Source organism: Semicossyphus pulcher, unplaced genomic scaffold (assembly GCF_022749685.1).
Source record: "Semicossyphus pulcher isolate SPU_LCO1_2020_fin unplaced genomic scaffold, fSemPul1.0.p SCAF_11, whole genome shotgun sequence".
NCBI classification, from domain to species: Eukaryota; Metazoa; Chordata; class Actinopteri; order Labriformes; family Labridae; genus Semicossyphus; species Semicossyphus pulcher.
The window spans coordinates 26636004-26658566 of NW_027211615.1; the positions used below are offsets into that span (position 1 = coordinate 26636004).

The window sequence follows — 22563 nt, forward strand, 5'->3', positions numbered from 1 at the left end:
GTGATTTGCTTTGTGAATCAGACCTTGAGACGGAGCAGATAGCGGCCGCAATTCATTCGTAGTGAATTCCCCTCTGTCTTTGTTCCTCCGACATTGTATTAAAAAATAAGGTGCTAGCTGGAGCATGCATCTGTAGGGGGCGCTGTCACAGGGAAACTACTTTAATCTTTTTGGTTTTAGCAATTATAGCTGCAGCCATTAAGTCGATAAATCTATTAGTTGTCAAACTTTAGGAAAGCTTGGCAAGTTTATTTAAATAGCACCATTTCTACATAGAGCAGTTCAAAGTGCTTTACACAGTTAAAAACAGAGCATTTAAAGTGTGACATTAAGCAAAAATAACAAGATAAGATACAAAAAAACTAAATATATTAACATAAGATCAGGTTCGGTCAGAACACTACAATTAGTTGTCAAAGTTTAAATTAATTACCAACAACTTTGGTGATCAAACACTTGTTTTGAGTCAAGTTTTAAGGAAAAACACACAAATTCAGCTTCTAAAAAGTGTATTTTCTGTTTTTTTCCATCGTTTCTGATCGTAAACTGAAGGTCTGTATGTTTAGGACAAAACAAGATTTGATTTGACGATGTTATCTTGGGTTTTGATCAACCTTTTTCACAAACAACTAACTGATTAATAGAGAAAATAATCAACAAATCAATGGACAAAAAAGGTAATCGTGGTTGTAGCCCAAAGTCAAATTAAACACCTAGTATGTGCAGTAAACTTTGATTTCAGTTAAACCTGTAAACTCCCGCCTCATGTTGTTTTGTTTGTCTCCAGCTGCTAGGCCCGGGGATTCTGCCCCATCACTGCAACCTCATGCACACTGAAGGCATGGTCACTGTGACGCCGCACGGCCCTGACGCCGACACCTTCGTCGACGGACAGCGAGTCACTGAGACAACGGTGCTGCGTTCAGGCTCCACCATCCAGTTTGGTTCTGGTCACGTCTTCAAGTTTGTGGACCCCATGTTCGACCAGGCAGCGAAGAGAGAGCCGGCGGCCATGATGAGGAGCCGGCACAAGTCTGGGTAAGAGGAAGAGGAGAAAGTTCTGTGTGTCTTCAGCTTTATTTTCCTACCTCTCATCCTCCCTACACACTTTGCTTTTTTTCTGTTCACAAACTTGAGAGCAGAGGGTGTTACTGAAGATGAAGGGAGGAGAGGATGAGGTTTGGAGTTGGCAGGAACACGTAGAGATGAAGGGAAGAAAAGAAGGGGGAGGGATGGAGAGAATGAGGAAATGAGAGGAGAGGAAGAGCGGAGGTCTGGGGTTATGGCAGGCGGTCTGCCCTCTAATCTGATCAACATGGTGCTGGGTGTGGCCTCCCGCTCGCTGTCGTCTCACACACCAACGGGAGACGGAGCGAGAGAAAACTCAGCAGATAAGAGGAGAGGGGAGTGTGTGAGCTGTTAGGGGTGAGTGACGGACAAGAAAGAGGCTTTGAATAAGTTCTGAATGGATCGTTAATGACTCAATGGATGACTAACACTACGAGACAGGGAGAGAGGTGTGTAAGTAACCAACTCTTTCATTCGTTTCTCTGTGTGTTCAGCATGAAGTAGTTCTTTGAAATGAGTCGAAACCAAGAGCAGAAGTAACACACGCAGGTCTCTCTTGTTAAGCTTGTTTTGTTTGGACCTTTTAAGTATTTTTGAGAACGACAATATAACTTTATGAAGTGTTTTCTAAAGTTGTATTTGGACATCGACCAAGTGTTTTGAAGTTAGTGGCAGAGCGTAAAATGTTTCAACACGGTACCCCAAAGGAGTTACACCTTTTTTATTCAACTATTTTAAAGAGAAAATCAGAGGAAAGCAACAAAAAATGTATGCAGGTTTCATCCAAAGTAGTTTATTTTCTGTTATTAAGAAAGCAACAGCATCTTAGCTTGTCTTTGTGCTCAGTTGTTAGCATTTAACACAGGTTGAGGTAGAGAATTTTACTTATTTCTAAATGACAATTTAAAGTGCTCGTGTGGGAGATCCGTTTTGTTCTCTATTTGGACCGTTTGCCTTCATCTGAGCGTCGAGTTTGTTTCTTTTTCTTTGGATTTTCACTTCTTGTTGAAGTTGTATCTGTAGTCATCCATCTTTTCTTTGTTTGTTCAGCCATAGTAGATTACTGTTTACTCGCAACACTTGCAGAGAGCGGAAAAGCAGCCGCTTAGCTCCGCCTACCCTCCCTGGCAGACCAACCACTGCTGGCTGATGGAAAACACGTCACTAAGTGGGCGCTGCTTGTGATTTTTTTTGCACCAGACACCCAGTCTGTAATACTGCAAATGTAAAGGCTGTCATCAGTGGGCCATCGGCTCAATCAGCATTGTGTTACCTCATTCGGCGATTGTGACTTAACAGACATTTATTTACATGAAAATCTTCCAGATTAAGACTTTAAATAATGACAAAAAAAGTGAATCATATCAGAGCTCAACAGAAAGAGGTGTTTATTTGCAACCTTTTTAAAAAATAGGCAACAAATTCTTGGCCTGGTTTCCATCAGGGGCGGACATTTTTTACCTTATCATTAAATAAAGGGACAGCAAACAGCAAAAAAAGTAAATGACTAAATATGTATTATTTCTTGCATAAGTGGTTGGGGTTAGATAAACTAATTTGTATTTAAACGCAACACAAGTGACATGCAGGAGAAATGCCCACCCTTTATTCAGTTTTGGCAACTGAAAGCTTATTTTGGTTTCCAGCCTGAGAAACAACTTTTAAAAGTTGGTGTTGAGTCGGCTTTTGTGTGGATTTGATCTGTGACAGGGCTCTCACAACACGAGGGTGCAGTCTCCGGTGCAGGTTTGCATTCCAAAGACTCCCATCAGGTGATTTTGATTAGCACCTTCGACCACAGAGGAAGAAGTGATCAGCAGGTGTGAGTGAGCTGAACTGAAACCTGCAGGGTCCTTTTCTCTAAACTTGGGCTGCATTCAGGTGCTCCTGAAATGGTCCCATTTATCAAGTTGTGAATAATGTTTCCAACTTTAGTCTGTTCTGAACTTTAATTAAAAAGCAAACTGAAACTTTGCTGACTCTACAAAGAAGATGTATTTGATACTATTGCTCAGAGTGTTTAAACAACATGTTGACAGCTGTTTCCAGAGTTTCTGATTTTGTCCCAGACTTGTTGCTGCACCAGTTAATTCATCAAAACAGTGTTTACTTTGTCCGCTGTGTATCTATATAATATGACATGAAGACGGCAAGACATGGATCCAAACTTCAGAGACTTTCCGGGTTGTTGCTCAGACTTGTGTTTACATGAAGTTTCCCAGCCAGGAACTATTTTCCCGATTATTCCGCCACCACGTGAATCTGCGTTTTTTGGTTGTTTTTACTTTTGTTGGGAGAAACTAACACAAATATATTCTATATATTCTGTTCTATATTCACATGCCTAGTATTCTTCTTCTCTTTGTTCTTCTGCGTCTTCTACTTCTACTTCTCCTCCTCCTCCTCCTCCTTCTTCTTTTACTCCTCCTTCTCCTCCTACTACTTCTTCTTCTCTTCTTCTTCCTCCTTCTCCTCCTACTACTTCTTCTTCTCTTCTTCTTCCTCCTTCTCCTCCTACTACTTCTTCTTCTCTTCCTCTTCCTCCTTCTCCTCCTCCTTCATCTTCTTCTTCTCTTCATCTTCCTCCTTCTCCTCCTCTTCCATCTTCTTCTTCTCTTCCTCTTCCTCCTCCTCCTCCTCCATCTTCTTCTTCTCTTCCTCTTCCTCCTCCTCCATCTTCTTATTCTGTAGAGGAAGTTTGTACATTTGAAGCTCAATATTTTCATGTTACTAATTGAAAGAATAACTTTGTATGTGAACCAACAAAGAGCCATCACCTGTCTCCGTAGATCCCCTCAGCTCTGTGACGCCCTTTAGCATCTTTTATGTCTTTGTTTTGGTTCATGTCTCACGTTCTCTTTCATCAGTGCTGCTCTCAGCTCGAGCAGGCAGCTGTTTTAAGCGAAAAAGCTCTAAAAACCCACTTTAGACTTGGTGCCAAGCACCAAATAACACACGGGCTGAGTTAGCGACCAGCTGCTGTGGAGGATTTGGCAGCTAAAGAGGCTGATATTTCTCTCAGGTTGGTGAGAAGCTTTAGGAAAGTAAATATTTGAACTAACAGTCATCGGGTGATCAGAAGCGTAGCTCCGAATGAATGCTAATGTTGCTAACGTGTCTATTGGATATGTAAACAGGCAGCTTTGGCTTCAGTCGCTGCATTTTCCTCACCTTCAGAGAGATGCTGCTTCCTGCTGCCATCCATTATCTTTTTCTGACTCTGAGTAAAGTTTGAGATGTTCTCTATAAAAGTCTGTGTAATGTCTGGCGAGTCCATGTCATTTTACACAGCTCGGTGTCGCCTCAGTCTGGAATACAAGCCTGATGCTGTGGATGTGGTTTTCCGGGCCGCTCTCCAACATTCAGCTGTACAAACTCACAAGGATGCATCGTTCATCTGAGCTGGAGACACGTCCTGATGTTTAAAACGATTAGAGCCGCAGCTTGGCGTGACCTCTGATTTTTAAGATATTTGGCTCCAGGTTTTGGCTGCTGGTCAGATGATCTTGTTGCGTAGAGTGTTCTGAACTTTAATCTCCTGCCTCTCATCATGTGTTCAGCGTCAGTCAGCGAGAAAAGGGCATGAAAGACGGGAAATATGTACCAGAGGTCTGGGAGGAAACGTAATCCCTCCACCATGTTTGGATATCTTATCTATCTTATGGTAAATGTTATTCATTTGCAGGTGGAAATGTCTGCTTGGTTTGTATGTTGGTTAGCTTTGATTGACAGAAGCGAACAGTCATCGGTATAACCTGACTCTATAACGGTGGTAACTGTACAACATATATCCAGCCCTTTCTTTTTTTCTTCAGTGTGTGATCGTTGTCAGTGAATAGACCTGCAGTTTCATTTGCTGGTTTTTTTTTTGAGGATCAGATTGTGCCACCAAAATGAGTTTGACTGATTTGGGATATTTGAGACGGACGCAGAGAAGAGGAAACATTTTCGTAGTACCCTTTCATCCTCATTTATTTATTTAAATCCTCGGAAAACACATCGAGGGAGAACCCTCATTTACAATGGTGCCGAGGGACAGACAACAATAGAGCAGATATAAATAAAATCAAAAGGCAAGATAAATAAAACACATGTGCCACAGAGGGCTCTTTTGAGGTGGACGACCTCTCCCCTCCAGAGTCCCCTGAAGAGCACTTTAGTGTGGTGGAGGACCGTGGTGGTCCCGAGCCATATCAGGTTGAGCGGTTGGCTCCGGCTCCACCAATGCCCGAAGCCAGAGCTTTCGGAGCCGACGCTATGCACGTGCGTATGCGCCAACCGCACGTGCATTGACAGGTGTTAACATTCCTTTAAAAAAAAATATACAAAAATTAATGATTTAATTTTGTCCCAAACGGTCGTGTCTACGTCACCATCAGCTGGTGAGGTCCAGGGCTGATTGAAAACCGTAGATGGCGTGTTTGAGCCATTTCCAACCCATGAAATGCAGATTTTTAAACATTTGGTGAGAATTGTCAATATTAACACCATCACTGATGTGTGTCAGAATTAGATTCGGTGTTTTTTATTCACACATACAAGGAATTTGTTTTGGTGATTTTGGTGCAGAACAATTATCACAGAACTAGAATAAAATTAAGTTAAAGACTTAAATACAATAAGATAAATAAAATAGGAATAAGAATAAAAATATAAAAAGCAATATGTATAATACAAATAGTACAGAATATGTACAACAGGTGGGATTAAAAACTGTACAGGTGTGCAGGATATTGAACAGTGCAAAGTTTACAGTATTAATTTTTAAAAAGTGCAGTGTATAGACAATATAAGTCCAGTGTGCGTTAATGTAACGCATAGTCCGAATTACAGACTTAACACTCGTTAAGTGTTAAGTGACTGAGGGGCTGGATGAGAGACCATGTCACGTGGGGGGACGGGCGGTGTCGGGGCCTTGTTGACGAGGCTGGCAGCAGAGGGGAAGAAACTGTTCTTGTGTCGGGAGGTTTTGGTCCTGATGGAGCGCAGCCTCTCGCCTCGTGTCATCACAGTACAACAATATAATTTAGTTCACAGCTCAAAAACATGTTTAGGTGTGCAGTTTCTCTTTAACAAAGAGAAAAGAGATTCAGAGGATCGATTACATGTCGTCGTTATTGCACAGTTTGTAAAGCCCCGTGAGGCAAATTAGCTGTTTGTGATATTGGGCTCTTGTTTCCCCTATTCAACACAAAGCTCATCAACTGTAGGTCATGCACTGCACATCAGTGTACGCTCAAGTGTCGTTACCTGTTTAATAGATGAGAAATGAGGAAAGAAGTGTATAAAGTTTAGTGGATATAAAATCGATCTGATTGTGCCTGTGTGTAAGTGGAGTCATGCTGTTAACGGTTTAACCTACTTTCCCTGCTGCTGGTTACTGTGTGCACCACCAAGAGGTCCACGTCAATGACACAGAGCACAAAAGCTTTGTGTGTTTGTGTTCGTGCTGCTGTTGATTTGACACCGATGCCCTCCCCTCATGTGGGGCGTGAAAAGCAGAAGCCTGTCTTTTAAACCCGACCGCTGTCACACTCCATTACTGTCACTCAAACACGCACACACCCGAACACACAAACACACCGCTCTGTCAGAACTCCTGGCGTTGCCTCTCTATACCTAATTAGACTGTTATGTAAGTGTGTGTGCATGTGCATGAAGCAAACTATCTGTCTGCATGTATTAGTGAGTCATTCATTTACTGCATCTCTGATCCAGCTCTCTGCTCCCTGACTGCGAGTTAGATGTGTGTGTGTGTGTGTGTGTGTGTGTACTGTGTGTGTGTGTGTGTGTGTGTGTGTCTGGATTAAGTCTGAGCCCTTGTCGTTGTCAGTAATGAAAAGTCAGCTGTGGGGAGCACAGTTCTCATCTAAACTGCTGCCTGTCTGTGTCTCTGCTGCAGCAGCGTACCAGAAACCACCTTCGACCTTCACGGAGACGTCCACAGTGGAGCTGCCCTTCCTACCAGCAAGGTAACACATGCAAACACACACGCACACACACACGCACACACACATGCACACAACCTAGAGCATTTAATGTTTGCTGTAGATGTTACATCCTGTTGAGTGCTGTATGTATTCCTCACTTGCCAAATGCAGTTTTTAGGTTGGGATGCATGAATCCAATCTGCCTGATTGGTATTTGTGCAAACCTTGACCTTCTTCATCGGATTAGGTTTTTGGCAGACGTTACTGATCCACATTAAACCCATTTTTTTGTATCTGAAGTTCAAATTGAAGTCTGCCCTCAGGTCCGGATCTGCTAACGAAACATAGAGCATGACCGTCCCCTCTTATAGTTGAGATGTGATGTGATGTGGCATAAAAATAGGGGCTACATATTTCAAGTTCTGTTCAAAGAATGGTGGACCAGTTCAGGGGCTCTCTATCTGCAGATCAGAAGTTAAACAATGCACTCACAGGGAGTATAGTGTTAAAGTGAGGCTGGAAACTGACTACACCGGTTGCATGGCTTAAACCTCACCACCGCCAAAGCTTCCTACTCGTCCATGTGCAGCGTGATGACGTTTTATGTCCACGGCAACCTCTGTAGTCTTTCAAAGCTAAATCCAAAAGGGAACTGGACTTCTTCACTTCTAAACTAACCGGTGCATGCTGGAAATAAAAGCCTCTGCAGTCATTAGACTAATAGATGTGTAATCAAGGGTGAGTCGATCGTTAACCTGGGCTGTTGACCTAATGTCAACGAGCGTCGTTAGCACCCTCTGGTGTTGATCGGTTGTTGGGCTCACATGATCCTGAGTGTCGAGCCTTTCGGATGAGAGTAGAAACGTCTTCAAGAACTTTTGGATCAAGCTTTGAGAACCTTCACAGACTCTGTAGTCTTATTTAGCCACTTGTTAGCATGTGCTTTTTTAAGACATGCAAAAGCTTCAACATTCAAGAGTGAAATACTCTGAGATGTTTTTATGTTGTAGAACACGCTAGAAAATCTTTTAAACCACCACAAACATCATGTCAAACATCATGCAACTAACCAAAAGCCAATTTAAAAAATACATATACTTCTAGACAAGAGAGCTGGAACAATGCTCACTAATTTTGGGGTTTTAGCATCACTTGATTATTGATTTACTGCAAATCATTCTCTTGATGTTTGACTGATCAGTTATTAAACTAATTGTAGCAGCGATGGACATATGTGTTAAACTAAACCTTTTAAAGACACATACAGTACAGATTTTATTAATTAGAAGTGCTTCTATGTCTGCTTGCAATATGTTACAAGTTCTACTTCGTATGCTATTAATGCTGCTGTTGGTTCTATAGAATAAAAGAAGATGTTTGACTATTAGAGATCAAGATAACAATCGTTCACGAGCATGTGCATGTTGTGTTAGCTGCTTCTCATTAGTCCTGAGAGCCTGCCAGTGAGTGTTAATACAAGACACCACGTCAGCGCTCCCAAACAGAACCACATGAGAAAGCATGAGAGCACAGGTTTGATCTGATTGTGCAGAAGTCCAGGGCGCCCGTGTATACAAAGATCACAGCTGCATGCTTAATGTGGAATTGTGTACCTGCAGGCAGTTGTGTATGAGCAGATGAAAGTGTGACAGAAGCCTCATAACACACAGGTCGTTATCTACATGTCTGTAAACTCTCACATGTGCGTCTTCTGGACTAAATGTAATTACAGTGAAATTAGATTTAGTTTGACACTGTGTGTGTGTTTGTGTGTGTGTGTGTGTGTTTGTTTGCGTGTGTGTGCAGAGCTCAGGAAAGCTGGAGATGGAGAGAGGCATGGTCAAACCCATGATCCGCGGAGAGCAGCAGGACAGCAGGTCAGACACGCACTCTTCTCCTCTTTCGTCCTCCATCTTTTTTTCCTCTCTTCCGTCCTCTGGCTCGTCCTTCTCCTCAGCCCTCTCTCTCCATTTCAGCGTTATCTCTCCTCCTTACGATGTCGTTTCGTCTCATCAGGTCTCAGGACGTTTCGGCAGACAGATCCGAGCTGACTCTACCGGCCGGCATCGAGTTCAGAGACAACTGTAAGTATTCGTGTCCTCTCTGCATTCCCCGCTCCGCGTTAGTGAATCAGTCAATAGCTGGAAAATATTGAACCCTCTTAGTGGTCTTTACATTGCACACAAATGAACCTGCTGACCTAACTGCTCCAGCAATGGTATGACATAAATATGTCGTAGTAAATGTACGGTACCTGTATTGTTGTGGTAAAACTAGGAGCATTTTTAACCACCCTGCTGTCTGTGTACACAGTGCAGAGTTAGGGCACTGTGCTGGAAGTCTTAAAGAATAACTAGGCTCAAATTCACTATTTTTTTATTTAAAAAACTGAAATATATCCAAGATAAATACTTGAAAAATAAGAAAATATAAAAAGGACAATATGTCAACATTAGAGCCATCTAAATGTAAATTGTTTACTTGGATATTTAACTTTATGGAGCCATGTTTTTTGTTGTTACCTGTGCTGTTTCTACTTTGGCACCAAGCGGCAACCTCAGGTTTTGAAAAATAAAGCCAATGTAGAAGTGCTAATAACTGCAGTTCCTCGAGTGGCCACTTGAGGCGCAGGAAACCACGAAATAGCATTATGGCAGATTGGAAAAGGCCCATGTTTCTGTGCAGAAATAAACATGTTTACAGCCTCGTTTTATTATAAATAGCTAATTTCTTTGTTCATCAGAACTACTGTATACGAGGGGTGAATTTTTATACAAGCCTTAAATCATAAGGGTGGAGTCACTTGAGGGAAAGGTGGATACTGCTGGCAGGCACACAGTCTGCTTAGCTTTGATAGCTTGGCGTTTGCCAACCCATCGCTCCTCTTCAGCTCCACCCTCTCATCCAAATATGGTCACTTCTGGCTCAAGAAAAGCAACATGATGGCGGCCATATCCCAAATTTTGTCCATATTTAAAGCTCCTGTAGTTTTTAGCTGTTATGAAACACATTAAAATGAATACTGAGGCCTCTTTTTTAACTACAAAGGCAAAACAAGACCATCAGCGAGAAGACTGATTATTTCTCTGAGTAACTTTAATGCTTCTAACCGCCGTCACCATGTCAGTGATTAACAGCACGCTGCCGAAACACTTTTGATTTTCCTCGGGAAGTTTCACAGTGTTTTGCGTCTTTGCTCTTTTGCGACATGCTGCTTGGTCCACAGGAGTCGCTTATATTGAATAAAGTTAGTTCCTCACAGCAGCTTTGATCTAAACATGTCCGTATTCAACAAGGGAACAATTACACCACCGACCACAGAGCACACAGCCAAGCTTCTTCCATCAAAATACACTAAACGGATTGATGTTCGTAAGATGTGGGTTGCTTGGCTGCTCATTTTAATCAACCTTACTTGCTTCCATATAGTAACCCTTCTGAGGCAGTAACATTTGACACAGTAAACCGTCGCTGTGTTTGCACTGTTTGTTACTTTTTTGACAGTATTAAGGCGGACAACCCCTTCGGTTTTTGTTGTATTGGATGAAAAATCTTGCTTTCTGTTATTGAAAATTGTCGTTAATTAGTTCCAGAGAGCATTAAAAGCCTTTTCTTCCGACACCTGCTGTTTCCCACACTCTCTGAGCTCCTCTCGCTGTGTGCTCTGCCTTTAATGCTTCTGTTTATTGACTTTCATTGTGCTCAGGGCCTCTGTGTCTGTTTGCACTGACTGTATATTTGCCTTAACGTGAGATCATCTGTTTTTACCAGCCAGACTGGGCTTCTGATTGGTCATAGAGGAGCTGTGGAGACTCCCATACCCACAATGCTCTGGGAGAAACCATATGCTCTCGGACGCAGACGGCGTGTTTGGGACAATGACGCACATGCAGCAGTGAAATTTGGAAACTTGCTGTTGCTCAAATGTTCAGGTTTTTATACAGGGAGTTTTCTTAGTGCAGCTGCAACCAGTTTGACATCAATACGTTACCAACAAAGCAAAACTGAAGGAAAATGACACCACAGACGGGCTCAAAGTGGTTTTACTGGTGTATCCGACGTGACACATGTGGTGCCAAGATATGTGAGCAGCAAACCACCAAAGTGACTTAAACTAACTGCTTGTGCAGCTCGGGGGGATTTATTCCAGTCACTGTCCTCTGCTATGATTTATAACGTCTAATGTTGTCTGAAGCGCTCAATGCTACTCTGGTAGTAATTTAAACTGCAGAGATGTTTGCATGGAAGCTCCATTAATTGCACTTGTTAGGCTGCAGCTAACGACTATTTTGGTAGTTAACTAATCATTGATTATTGAAACAATTAGACGACTAATCAGATAAGGAATTACTTAATTGCTCTTATTTAGCTATCAGCTTTAAATGTAGTTGGAGGATCTTTTAAGCATGTGCTAAAGAACAATGAAGACAATAAATATGAGTTCTTCAATCAAAAATATTTCTTTTAATAAACTTTGCTGCTGATTTGGCTCCTACTGATACAAAAGATCAATTAAAAAAATCACGTTTTTGTTCATTTAAAAACAACAGACAAAGCGCTGATTTTCTCGCGCATTCCCGACAGCAAACTCAGCTCCAGAAAACACAGCATGAAAAACACACACGATGACGTAATCGCACGGTCTACAATTAAATAATTTTGTTATCAATTTTTGTTGACAATGTCAACTCATCATTGCACCCCTACTTGTTATATTTGTACTAATGATACAGTAGTAGTAAGTGCAGCAATATATGTAATAGAGGCAGTTGAACAGTGGTTTTGACAGCAGTAGATGTACAGTAGGTTCACAGCCGGATTTCAGTGTCTTATACGTTACTCTCAGTTTGACCCCAAACAATAACAAACCTGTAGTGGCAGAGGCGATCAGAATGGCTGCAGCAGAACAGCCTCCTCCATCGCTGAGTTTGTTGGTGCAACGTAGGAGTTCTGCTCCGCAACTTGACTGCAGGATTATTTGGAGGGCAAGCTTGATTGATTTCTATTTGTCATGTTTCCACATCAAAAACCAAAGTATAAACTTAGTGACACCTACGTCCTTACCACTGCAATCCCACGCAGATGTGTCGAGGATGTCTGTCTAAACTGTTATAAGGATTTCTTTGTTTACAGTCCGTCTAAAAGATCTGCCAAACCTCTGTCCACATTGTACTTAGTCAGTGTCTGTGTGAGAAGTCTAATCATCTGATTCTGTGTCCGTCCAGCTGAAGACACCTTCCTGTCAGCCATCATCAACTACACCAACAGCTCCACGGTCCACTTCAAACTGTCACCCACCTACGTCCTGTACATGGCCTGCCGCTACGTCCTGTCACCGACTTACAGACCTGACATGTCGCCCTCCGAGAGGACGCACAAAGTCATCGCCATCGTCAACAAGATGGTGAGCATGATGGAGGGAGTCATCCAGGTCAGTAACACTTCTTTAAAACTTTTTCTGCGTGTGTGCTGCTATGTGAAACTTTGTGCATTTAATCGGTGTGTTTTGCGGCTGTTAGTTTGGCCATGCGCCTTTAAAACACTGTAATTTATCTACTTCATACTTGCTGGATGTTTTTGAATTGTGTGATTTTTTGCCTAATTCCCCCCATTTCCTGTGTTCTTACAAACTACTGCACTTGTAGTTGTTGTAAGGTTTTATAAGTGTTTGTATGTTGCAGCTTTCTCTCCACAGTTGCCTCTGTTGTACCGGTCTGTGCGCTTGTCTTGTGTGTGTCCTCTCGTCAGTGTTAAATGCTCGTGGTGTGAAGCCTGCTATGATACTACATAGCGTTTACTTAATGTCAGCTAGCATGGCGCTCTGATCACTCACTATAAGAGCTGGAAATATGCTGATATGAGAGCTTAGATTAACACTAAAATAACATTATAGAAGAGTCTCAATTCAGGGGCTGCATCCTTCAAAGGACCCAGGCGATGAGTCATTCGTAGCCTGTGTAGACGCTCAGGCCGAACTGAAATGAGGTGGTCTGGTCTACACCGCTCCTGTCGCCTAGCAACAAGTAGCTAGCAGACTAACATAACTCGTGTCAGGTAACTTAACCTATTATTTAAAGGTTTTGAAGTTTCAAGGACCCTTTCGTGTTTTAATATATGTATAATTAGTTATTCAACTTAGCTGAAACCAAAAACTTTTACATTTAAAGTGTATTCCTCGGCTGAGTAACAGACATCTCGTTTGAACTGGCGCGCAATGAATCTTTGGATACTTTAGGCCGCAAAGGATGCACCCGATGGATCCTTCTTGACCCGTGAACACGAGGATGCTTTTGTCGGCCACTTCTAAAGGAGCCATCTACCCGTCAATCAGCCTTGAAATACGTCCTTTGAAGGATGCAGCCCCTGAATGGGGAGACAGCCCGTGTTTTTAAGTGATGATTTAAAAAAGAGAGCATAGGGCTTTTTGAATGGAAACACCATGCACTCTCCTTTTACTGAGGCTCAATAAAATACAAATGTAATATTTCTTTTATAAGCCGCGTTCACTTGCGCTTGCTGCCAGCCGTGCATTGCCTTTGATATGCAGTAAAGTTATGACAGAAAACACACACACGTACACACACTGTTAAACTATAAATCTAAGTCAGTCTGTGTGTACTATGATTCAGTTTGATAAAGTTTCTGGGAAGTATCTTGAGCTTCTTAAGAACTTTTTAACTTCAGATAGACTTATCATCTGCATCTGCTGCTTTGTGGCCTGTGTGTGCATTTGATTTATTAAGAGGTAACTTAACAAATATTAACCAGGCACTAAACTAATCCAACAGAAGAGTGTCTTTTAAGCATGTCTGAGATGTTAGATCTTGATTGGACACTTTACTGCGTAAGATAACGCACTGAGATTCAGGCCTTTTCAGGGTCTTGCATCCTATTAATGTTTAACTGCATTACTTTATTAATGTGTCCCTAAATGGATTAAATTTAAACATTAAAATGTGATATTTACTGTTATAACTTTATATTATCTCCAATGACATGGTCAGCTTTACCTAATAGCTTCTGTTTTGCATCATATTTCAACTTCATAGAAACCCAACAAATGACTAATAACACTAATAAATTCCGTCCCTACACTCAGCATGACAAAGCATTTTATACATGGCTGCTGTTTAAATGTGAAGGACTTTCAGCCATTTTTTAAAGCTGTTTTTAAAGAATCCCTGCCCACATTTTTATGCTCATTTATTTGGCTAAGAAATGTGTTCATTTTGTTTTAATACACGGCTTTATATGTTTCAAATTACAGTCAGATATTATGTTAATTTTTAATATATCAGTGGTGTTGTTCCCGCCTGTTTTGGTATAAAGAGATCCCTAAAAGCTTTTAAATGAACCTGATAAATTGTAATGTTTCCTCGACTAGACGCAGATTTTTCTTTAATTAAATGAGGCTTTACATTGTAAACCATGACCATGTGTGTGTCAAACTGTATGTGTGTTATACATGGCTGTTTCCATACTGTAGCTGTTGACGTGTTTTCTCTCTGTCCTGTGAACGTGTCCTCCTCCTCCTCTTCCTCCTCCTCCTCTTCCTCCTCCCCCTCCTTCCATCCAGGAAATTCCTGAAGGGGATCAGGTAGGATAGCACATTAGCACACCATGATACGGCTGCTACAGACTCAACTACCTCCTTCACTCTCTTCATCTCTCTCTCTCGCTCTTCTGGTGTGGGCGACACGGATCATTGACCCAGCTGAGATGTTGGAACTTATTTTTCTGCCTTTAAAGTAACTTTAACTTCTAAAATTGAACGCATACATATATTTTCACTACGTAGCAGCTTATAAAGGAAATAAGGAACCTATCAAAATGTATCTTTGGTATGCTTTGTGTTCATCTTTGTGATGATGTCACTGCTTATAGGGATTCGCATTAGTCGGCACACCCTCAGTGCTGGCCATTAAAGGCTTTAAATTTAACTATTGGCAGCAACCCCAATTAACATTTCTATTAATAAAATTAATATAATGACACATATAATATTTAATATGACAAAAAAGTAATAATATGACTTAAGCTGTGTGCTGAAGATGCCAGTTGTTGACATCTGAATCAGATGATCTAATGGCTTTCACTACACAGCCTGATACAGTAGGTGGCGGTGTGCAACTTGTTGCAAATGTTCCTAAATATACATACGGCAATATTTAAATGTCATCTTAGTTTGATAGGCTTGATTCTATGTAATTTAAATGAATTAATTAGGTTTAAAACTATTTAAATCTATCATTACAGGTTTTGGCAATCGACTCAAATGATCGGGGAAATATTTTGCAAATGTGATATCAAACACAGGTCAACATATTCTGGGTCATAGCAGAGAGTCTTTAATCGAAGCATCTACAATCTGATGCATCTTCCTCCAACACCTTTAATCTGGTCTTAAAAAGACTTAAACACATCATCTCCCCCAGACCCAAATCCTTCTGCAGCAGATTCCCCCTTTTCCCATCTCAAGACGCACTTTGAGGACAGATAACAAAAATGAGTCTTGCGAATGGGTCACAAAGCGGAGATATTAGCTTCCAGCATTTTGTTAGATTAATAAAATGACATAAGTAAGAGTAAGAATTGTTAAATAAATAAGGACATGCCTGTGATTTAGTCTTGTGTGGACACCCATACTCAAGCATACAGGGAGCAATGATGAGTTAGTAACGAACCTCTGCATCCAGACAGTGAAGGCATTGAGAAGGTGCATGCATACATAAAACATCACCAGAGTCGACCAGGGGAAAACAAGCAGCAGCAACAAGCCTTCTGTCTGCAGCAAATGTCAGGATTTGCTGCCTTTAATGTCTATATTTAATTGTAAACTCTTAGTAAATATGGCCATCACAATCTTGTTTTCTTAGATCAAAACCCAAGACATTAATAGAGTCAAATATTAATGCGTTCCTTTGAAGGCAAATCAGATTTCATGTTAATAATATTAATGAAATATGGTGTCGCTCCACCTCCTCAACTCCTCTGGCCCTCTTTATCTCTGCCTCTTCTCCACCTCCTAACTCTCTCTCCGTTCTGCTCTCTGTCGGCTTTTTTGACCAGCCCTTCATTGTTGCTGCTGCTTCTTTTTCTCCATTCTAACAGAAATGTCAAATAAAGCCATGATAATGCGTCCTCCCACAGCTGGAAAAACTAAGCAACAACAGCAACATCAACCCAACTAATTCCATTCAGCTTCCTGGACCTGCCTGGTACTAAAAAAACAAGACAATAAAACAAAACAAAAAACAGAGCAAAAAACCAAAGCAACCACTCTTTTCCGTCATTGCTCCATCTTTAATTCTGGCATCCATTATGTGTGACATCACGTCTTGCTTCTCCTACTCAACAGTGTGGATGAGAGACAAGTCGCGTCCCTCCGACCTCCTCCACTTCCTCCGCTTCATTTGTCTGTTTGGAAGTCTGTTTAATATGTTCAAGCATCCGTCCGTGTGTTACAGTCCTAAATGTTCCCCAAATGTTTTATTGTCTCATTTCGTTTTTGATGCACTCGGCTCCATCTCTCATTCTCTGGCTGTTCTGAATGAAGGGTTTTTATTTCCCTTTGTTTTGTTCGATTTGTGTTACGTTTTTCAAGGCGGGGATAGATGAGTGCGGGGGAGAGCGAGCTTCGCACATTCCTCCCTCTTTGAGTGGCGGGGATATTAACCAATCAGCTCCTCAGACACCGAGCTCGGTCCTCCCTCTTGATCTCAGGACCAGAACACTGTCCTTTAGACTGTAGACTGACGCATGATACAGATACTGAGCGTTATGAAGAGCCTGCTATTATCCACTCAGTGTTTGCCATTAGAGATAATTACATCCTTAATCATCTCTGATATAATTATCCTCCTTTACAGCCATGCTGCAGGTTCTCTCTGCAAGATACTTAGTAGGAGGTATTACTTTCCTCTGCAAACAGGATGTGCAGCTGAAGAGAGGCACAACATTTTCAAGAGCTTTTATGCAGAGCATTTCAGGACAAAGGCTTAGTCATTGTCTTGTTGAGAGTTGGATGAGGTGTTAGATACCATTGTCACGTCTGTAGGATAGAAACTTAGCTAATATCAGGTCTCCTATTTATCAATAACAGACTGTTGCTATGAAGAACAGACCGTTGCTAGGGACCTTCCACACTAGCAACCTGCTCGCTATACATTATCCCTTAGGATATTTCTATCTACAGCATGTCTTTTGCAAGAAAGCAAAGTGTTGCATAGTTAATTTTGAAAAAGCAAGCTTCATAGTTTATTATATTAGATAAAGATCAGTGTTGGATTAGTCACAGTAAATGGAAGCCAACAAATCATTTACATTTGACCCCAAAACTCCTGTTGCATGCAGTGTGAATACATGTGATCCATAGTGGAAGTCTACAGTCTACAGACGCACAACAATAACACAAGAAACACAACCAGAGGAGGAGGCTCGTGTCTGGTGACCTGTACATGAAGATATGTCTGGGAGGAAAGAGGAGTGGTCACTAATGTCTCTCATACAGTCAAAGTGTAATCCGTCATGAAGTGTTTTATTTTGATTGACAGTGATGACCACTCTTCCTCTCAGCTCTGGGTTGGCTTAGAGGGAGGAGTGGGCGGAGCATGAGTCTATCCCTGAAGTAACAACTGCTCCTTCTGGCTGCCACTCAAACAGAAACCCCTCTCCTGCCTTCTGTTTAACTCTTCTCTCCCTCCTTCGTCCTGCTGCTCTAACAACTTCCCCCATATGTGTCTTTTTGTCCGTGTGTGGCCGTTTGTTGGTGTGTTACAGAAGCAGAAGAACATCGCAGGAGCGCTGGCTTTCTGGATGGCCAACGCCTCCGAGCTGCTCAACTTCATCAAGCAGGACCGAGACCTGAATCGCGTCACGCTGGACGCCCAGGACATCCTCGCCCATCTGGTTCAGATGGCTTTCAAGTCAGTCAGTGTGGTTGTGTGAGAACATTCGGGAATAGGCTATCTTTTGAATCTGGCATTTCGTTTTAGGGATGTATTTCAAACAAGGAAAGTTTCGCAATGCGTTGTGCAGGTCAGGCAGCATTAGGTAACTTTATGAATGAATCCTTAAGCCTAAAAAAGCCAGAACAACAACAAACATTTTTGTAAACCAGTTGGAACCTAAGCTGGTTGCTTACTCTTCTTTTATCGCTTTTTAACCATAAATAGTCTACATCAGGCAAAGGCGAAGATGTTAACACACCTGTATATACACTTTTGATTGTCACATCAGTATTACCTTAAATTAGTGTTTCCCAACCTGGGGTCTGGGCCCCCCTTACGGGGGCGCCAATGATCACTGGGGGTGCGCGAGGCTTTGTCTGCACTGAGATTGTCAGGATTAGATTTGCACATGTTGAATAGAAATCATTAAAAAAGCGCTTACACGCACACATGTATGCACACATGTATGCACACAGATATATTTTTGACATACATGCGTGCAGAAATGCCTACATCCACATTTAAATGTAACTAAAAAGGGTGTTTATTATACTGAAGATAACTTTGATAAACTAAAACGACAAAGAACTACAGGCCACACTTTTTGCCAATAAAGATTTGGAATTAATCACTTTATTGTTTTGGTGTACGTGTGCACGGGCTAGGGGGGCTTAGCCTTTCTTAGATACAAGCAGGGCGGGCTCCAGGGAAAAAAGGTTGAGAACCACCGCCTTAAATCACACGATGTGTTGCCTACAGTCACAGGACAAAAATATACAGATGTATACTTATGGTCCTGAAAATATCTAGAGCAAAAAATGGTGGGAAAATTAATAATTAATAAATAATTAATAATAGAAGAAATGGAAACAAGATAGCGGTACAAAGGTAATTTTAGTCTTTTATAGATGTCCATGTGCAACCTCTTCGCCATAGAAATATTTGTACAACTTGTTTTCAAGCTGGAATTTATTTAAAGCTCCCTGAAATGTTGGATAAGTAAGTGTTGTGTCTTAAACAAGCTGTGCTGTGTGGGTGCAGGTACCTGGTCCACTGTCTGCAGGCTGATCTGAACAACTACATGCCCGCCTTCCTGGACGACCCAGAGGAACATAATCCACAGAGACCCAAGATCGGTAATACACAAACACTTCCAGTATTTGTGTGGCATTCTAAGAAACCTTTCTTTAAACATAATAAGATTTAATTTAGACTTTGCAATATATAAAATGTACAATTCCCAAATCAAGTTATACGACTCACAATCTAAGCAATGAAAAGAACGAGACATGAGGACACGAGGAAAACAACACATATTAAACAAACAAGCTCAACCTCCATTTTTACAGATATGATTTACTTAAATAAAATATATAAAGTATCTCAAAAGCCCGCCTCCAGTCAAGGAAAACTTTTAGTATAAGGCCAGACATCTCTGGAACCAAGACTCCTCAAAGCTCTGGGTAGAGTGGGTCAAGAAAGTCCCTCATATGTCTCTTCTTCCGCCTCTTTGCAGAGGACGTCCTGCACACTCTGACGGGAGCGATGTCGTTGCTGCGTCGATGTCGTGTCAACGCCGCTCTCACCATCCAGCTCTTCTCTCAGCTCTTCCACTTCATCAACATGTGGCTCTTCAACAAGCTGGTGACGGACACAGACTCGGGGCTGTGCTGCCACTACTGGGGGGCCATCCTCCGGCAGCAGCTCAGCCACATCGAGGCCTGGGCCGAGAAACAGGGACTGGAGCTCGCCGCTGACTGCCACCTCAGTAGAATTGTACAGGTATGAGGAGGATGAGGGGAAGTGAGCCGAGTGTTTTATTTGTTTGGAGCTTTATTTTTCCTATTTATTGAATTCTTCCAGCAACCAGTGGGAATCACCTTTCCAGTGTTTCCTTTTTCTATTTGCTTTTTAAGACACCTTTAGCTCTTCTTTGGTCTATGTCACTCAGAGTCAGTGTTGGGTAACTTTTAAAAGTAACTTGTTACGTTACTTCATTACCTCCTGAGAAAAGTAACACATTATATTACTTAAACGTTACCAAAAATTTAGCCCCCTTTACGACTCGTTCCACATGTGGGTTATATTGTCAGGAGGGCATGTAGCCTACTGTGCGTCTACCTTTGAATGTATCGACTCTACCGTCATTGCAGAGCCTCGTTTACGGCCCATAATCTGTAGCTCTGCAGCCTTATAACTGGAATGACTGACGCAGTATAACCTTTACAGCTCTTTATTATGCTAACAGTCTGACAGTGAACTGGGCAGAGGCATACAGTATTAGGCACAGCTTTTTCCATGACAACAATACAACACAGGCTCTTAGTCCCACCAGTGTTGTGGAGCTGTGTTTAGCTGCAGATGCTTCAAGCTCTTCACAGCTGACGACACAGCTTACATTTCACCGTCATGTTGTTCTCGTCCCTTTCACCCAAACATTCAGAATAATGTGAATATTTCCACAAAGTAAACGCTGTCCTCTCTGACATCTCGCTAGTTGAGTTAGCTAGCTACGCATGCGCACGGACACCTACCTTCTGTTGGTACGCAGCGACCTGCCAAGAAGTAGGAGAGAAACAGAAACGGAGCTTCTGGGATTTTCAGTTTTTGTGGCGACAAGGAAAAGGGAAACAGATTATATTTTATGAAATATTAACTAAATAATGAATTACTTGATGAGATAAGATAGAACTGTATTAGTCCTGAAGGAAATTATAGTCCCAGATAACTCAGATAAGTTCCAGATGAAAATATAAAGTGTATGGGTTAATGCAAAACAGACTGTGCCTGATATAAAAACAATATTACAATAGTTATTTACAGATGGTAATCTGTAAGTTCAAGTCATGATGGCAGTTAAATTGACAGTAGTATTGACAGTTGTTACGTTTTAAAGCCAAAAAAGATCACAAACTACTTACATAAAGAAGAAAATTGAAACAGGTGAAAGATATCAAATACAAAAAATAAAAACACAAAGGAGAGAGGAGCCAATCTAGCTGGCTGCTGCCCGGGAAGTATGTATTGAATTATTGAATTCAAGTTCTGAACTCGCACATTACGTTACTTGTTACAACAAAAAAGTCATCTGAGTAACAGATGACTTTGTAACGTGTTACCCCCAACACTGCTCAGAGCTACGGTTTAATTCATGCATTTTTAAAAAAAAAGTTAAAGTAAGTATATGTTGAGAAAAATTACTTTTAAGTAGCATTAATTCTGCAGAAATTGTGACTTAAAAAAAGGCGTACACTATCGCCTTAAAAAGGAGAAATAAAACATAATCAAACAGTTAAATATAGAAAATAATGCTTGTGAGGTTTCAGTATTTTACGCCCAAAATCTCAGCACATCTGCTTCTTCAGCGGTGCGTCAGTGTTGTTTGATCAGACTTGACTGACGAGGGCGTCTCCCTGCAAATATAAGCAAACAGGCTCACAGCTGTCATCACATTCTGATTATTTTATTGTTGAATTTGAAGCCATGCATGAAAACAACACGGCAGCCTTGCCTTTTCAATCCAGTGAGAAGAAACCGTCTGTCTGCGTCAGGATTTTAGAGCCTTTTAATCAAACGGTGTATTGCGTGTTAGAGAACAATAGAAGCCAAGGATAAAAAGGATGAAAATTCATGCTTCGTGCTTTTATAGCTGGGGAACGAAACAGTAACAATATGTAGGATTCCTAAAAGTCAAAGTGTTGGAAAGGCTGAAAATATATCTAAATTAAGGTATACGAGTAATATAGCTCATTGTGATGTGTCTGTGTGTGTCCTCCAGGCCACCACGCTGCTGACCATGGACAAGTACTCGATGCAGGATGTGCAGAACATCCACAACACCTGCTTCAAGCTCAACTCCCTGCAGCTCCACGCCCTCATGACCAACTACCACTGTGCTCCTGACGAGCCGTACATCCCGCCTGTAAGACACACACACAAAAACCAAGAAAAATCAAGTTGTGTACCATCATTTCTGACTTAGAACAGTGTGATAGGAGCGTGGGTTTAGCTCAGTTGGTGGAACAGGCACCCCATACACATGGGCTACTGATCGCAGGTTCGACTCCCGGTCTGCCGATCATTCGGTGCATGTCGTCCCCCACTCTCCACTCCCTACATTTCCTGTCTCTCTTCAGCTGTCCTATCAAATAAAGGCAAAAAAAACAACCCAAAAATGACAGAAAATAAAAAAGAACAGTGTGATATACCCCCTTTTTTTATTATGTCTGTTAGATACATTCAGCTTCATGTAATTAAAGTCAGCTGTCTTAAGCTAATTGCATGCTGCTCGTCCTCGTGTGTGTTTGCATGCAGGAGCTGATCGACCACGTGGTGGCCGTTGCCGAGAACACAGCAGATGAGCTGGCGAGGAGTGACGGCAGAGAGGTGCAGCTGGAGGAGGATCCAGACCTCCAGCTGCCCTTCCTGCTTCCTGAGGACGGCTACTCGTGTGACGTGGTGCGAAGCCTCCCCAACGGCCTGCAGGACTTCCTGGAGCCGCTGCTGCAGAGAGGTGACGTCATTTTTAAGGAATAAAGAGGATATTGAGCCAAAAATAAATCAACTGTTCTACATTTTGTATGCAGTTTAGAAGCCTCTTACAGCAATTTAACAGC

General features: G+C 41.7%; 1 protein-coding gene across 7 annotated transcripts in view; it reads left to right on the plus strand.

The window, feature by feature from the left end:
* The window catches only part of afdna (afadin, adherens junction formation factor a), a 122146-nt gene that overhangs the window by 50787 nt on the left and 48796 nt on the right, over positions 1-22563 (plus strand). For 6 of the 7 annotated variants that reach the window (XM_069657319.1, XM_069657321.1, XM_069657323.1 and 3 more), the window contains exons 11-21: positions 788-1038; positions 6971-7040; positions 8805-8875; positions 9015-9082; positions 12224-12429; positions 14575-14595; positions 17778-17923; positions 18989-19083; positions 19464-19729; positions 21726-21869; positions 22262-22460. In XM_069657319.1, the coding sequence (XP_069513420.1) occupies positions 788-1038; positions 6971-7040; positions 8805-8875; positions 9015-9082; positions 12224-12429; positions 14575-14595; positions 17778-17923; positions 18989-19083; positions 19464-19729; positions 21726-21869; positions 22262-22460 (1537 nt within the window). The remainder of the gene's footprint in view (positions 1-787; positions 1039-6970; positions 7041-8804; positions 8876-9014; positions 9083-12223; positions 12430-14574; positions 14596-17777; positions 17924-18988; positions 19084-19463; positions 19730-21725; positions 21870-22261; positions 22461-22563) is intronic. The other variant, XM_069657326.1, reaches the window with a different exon arrangement.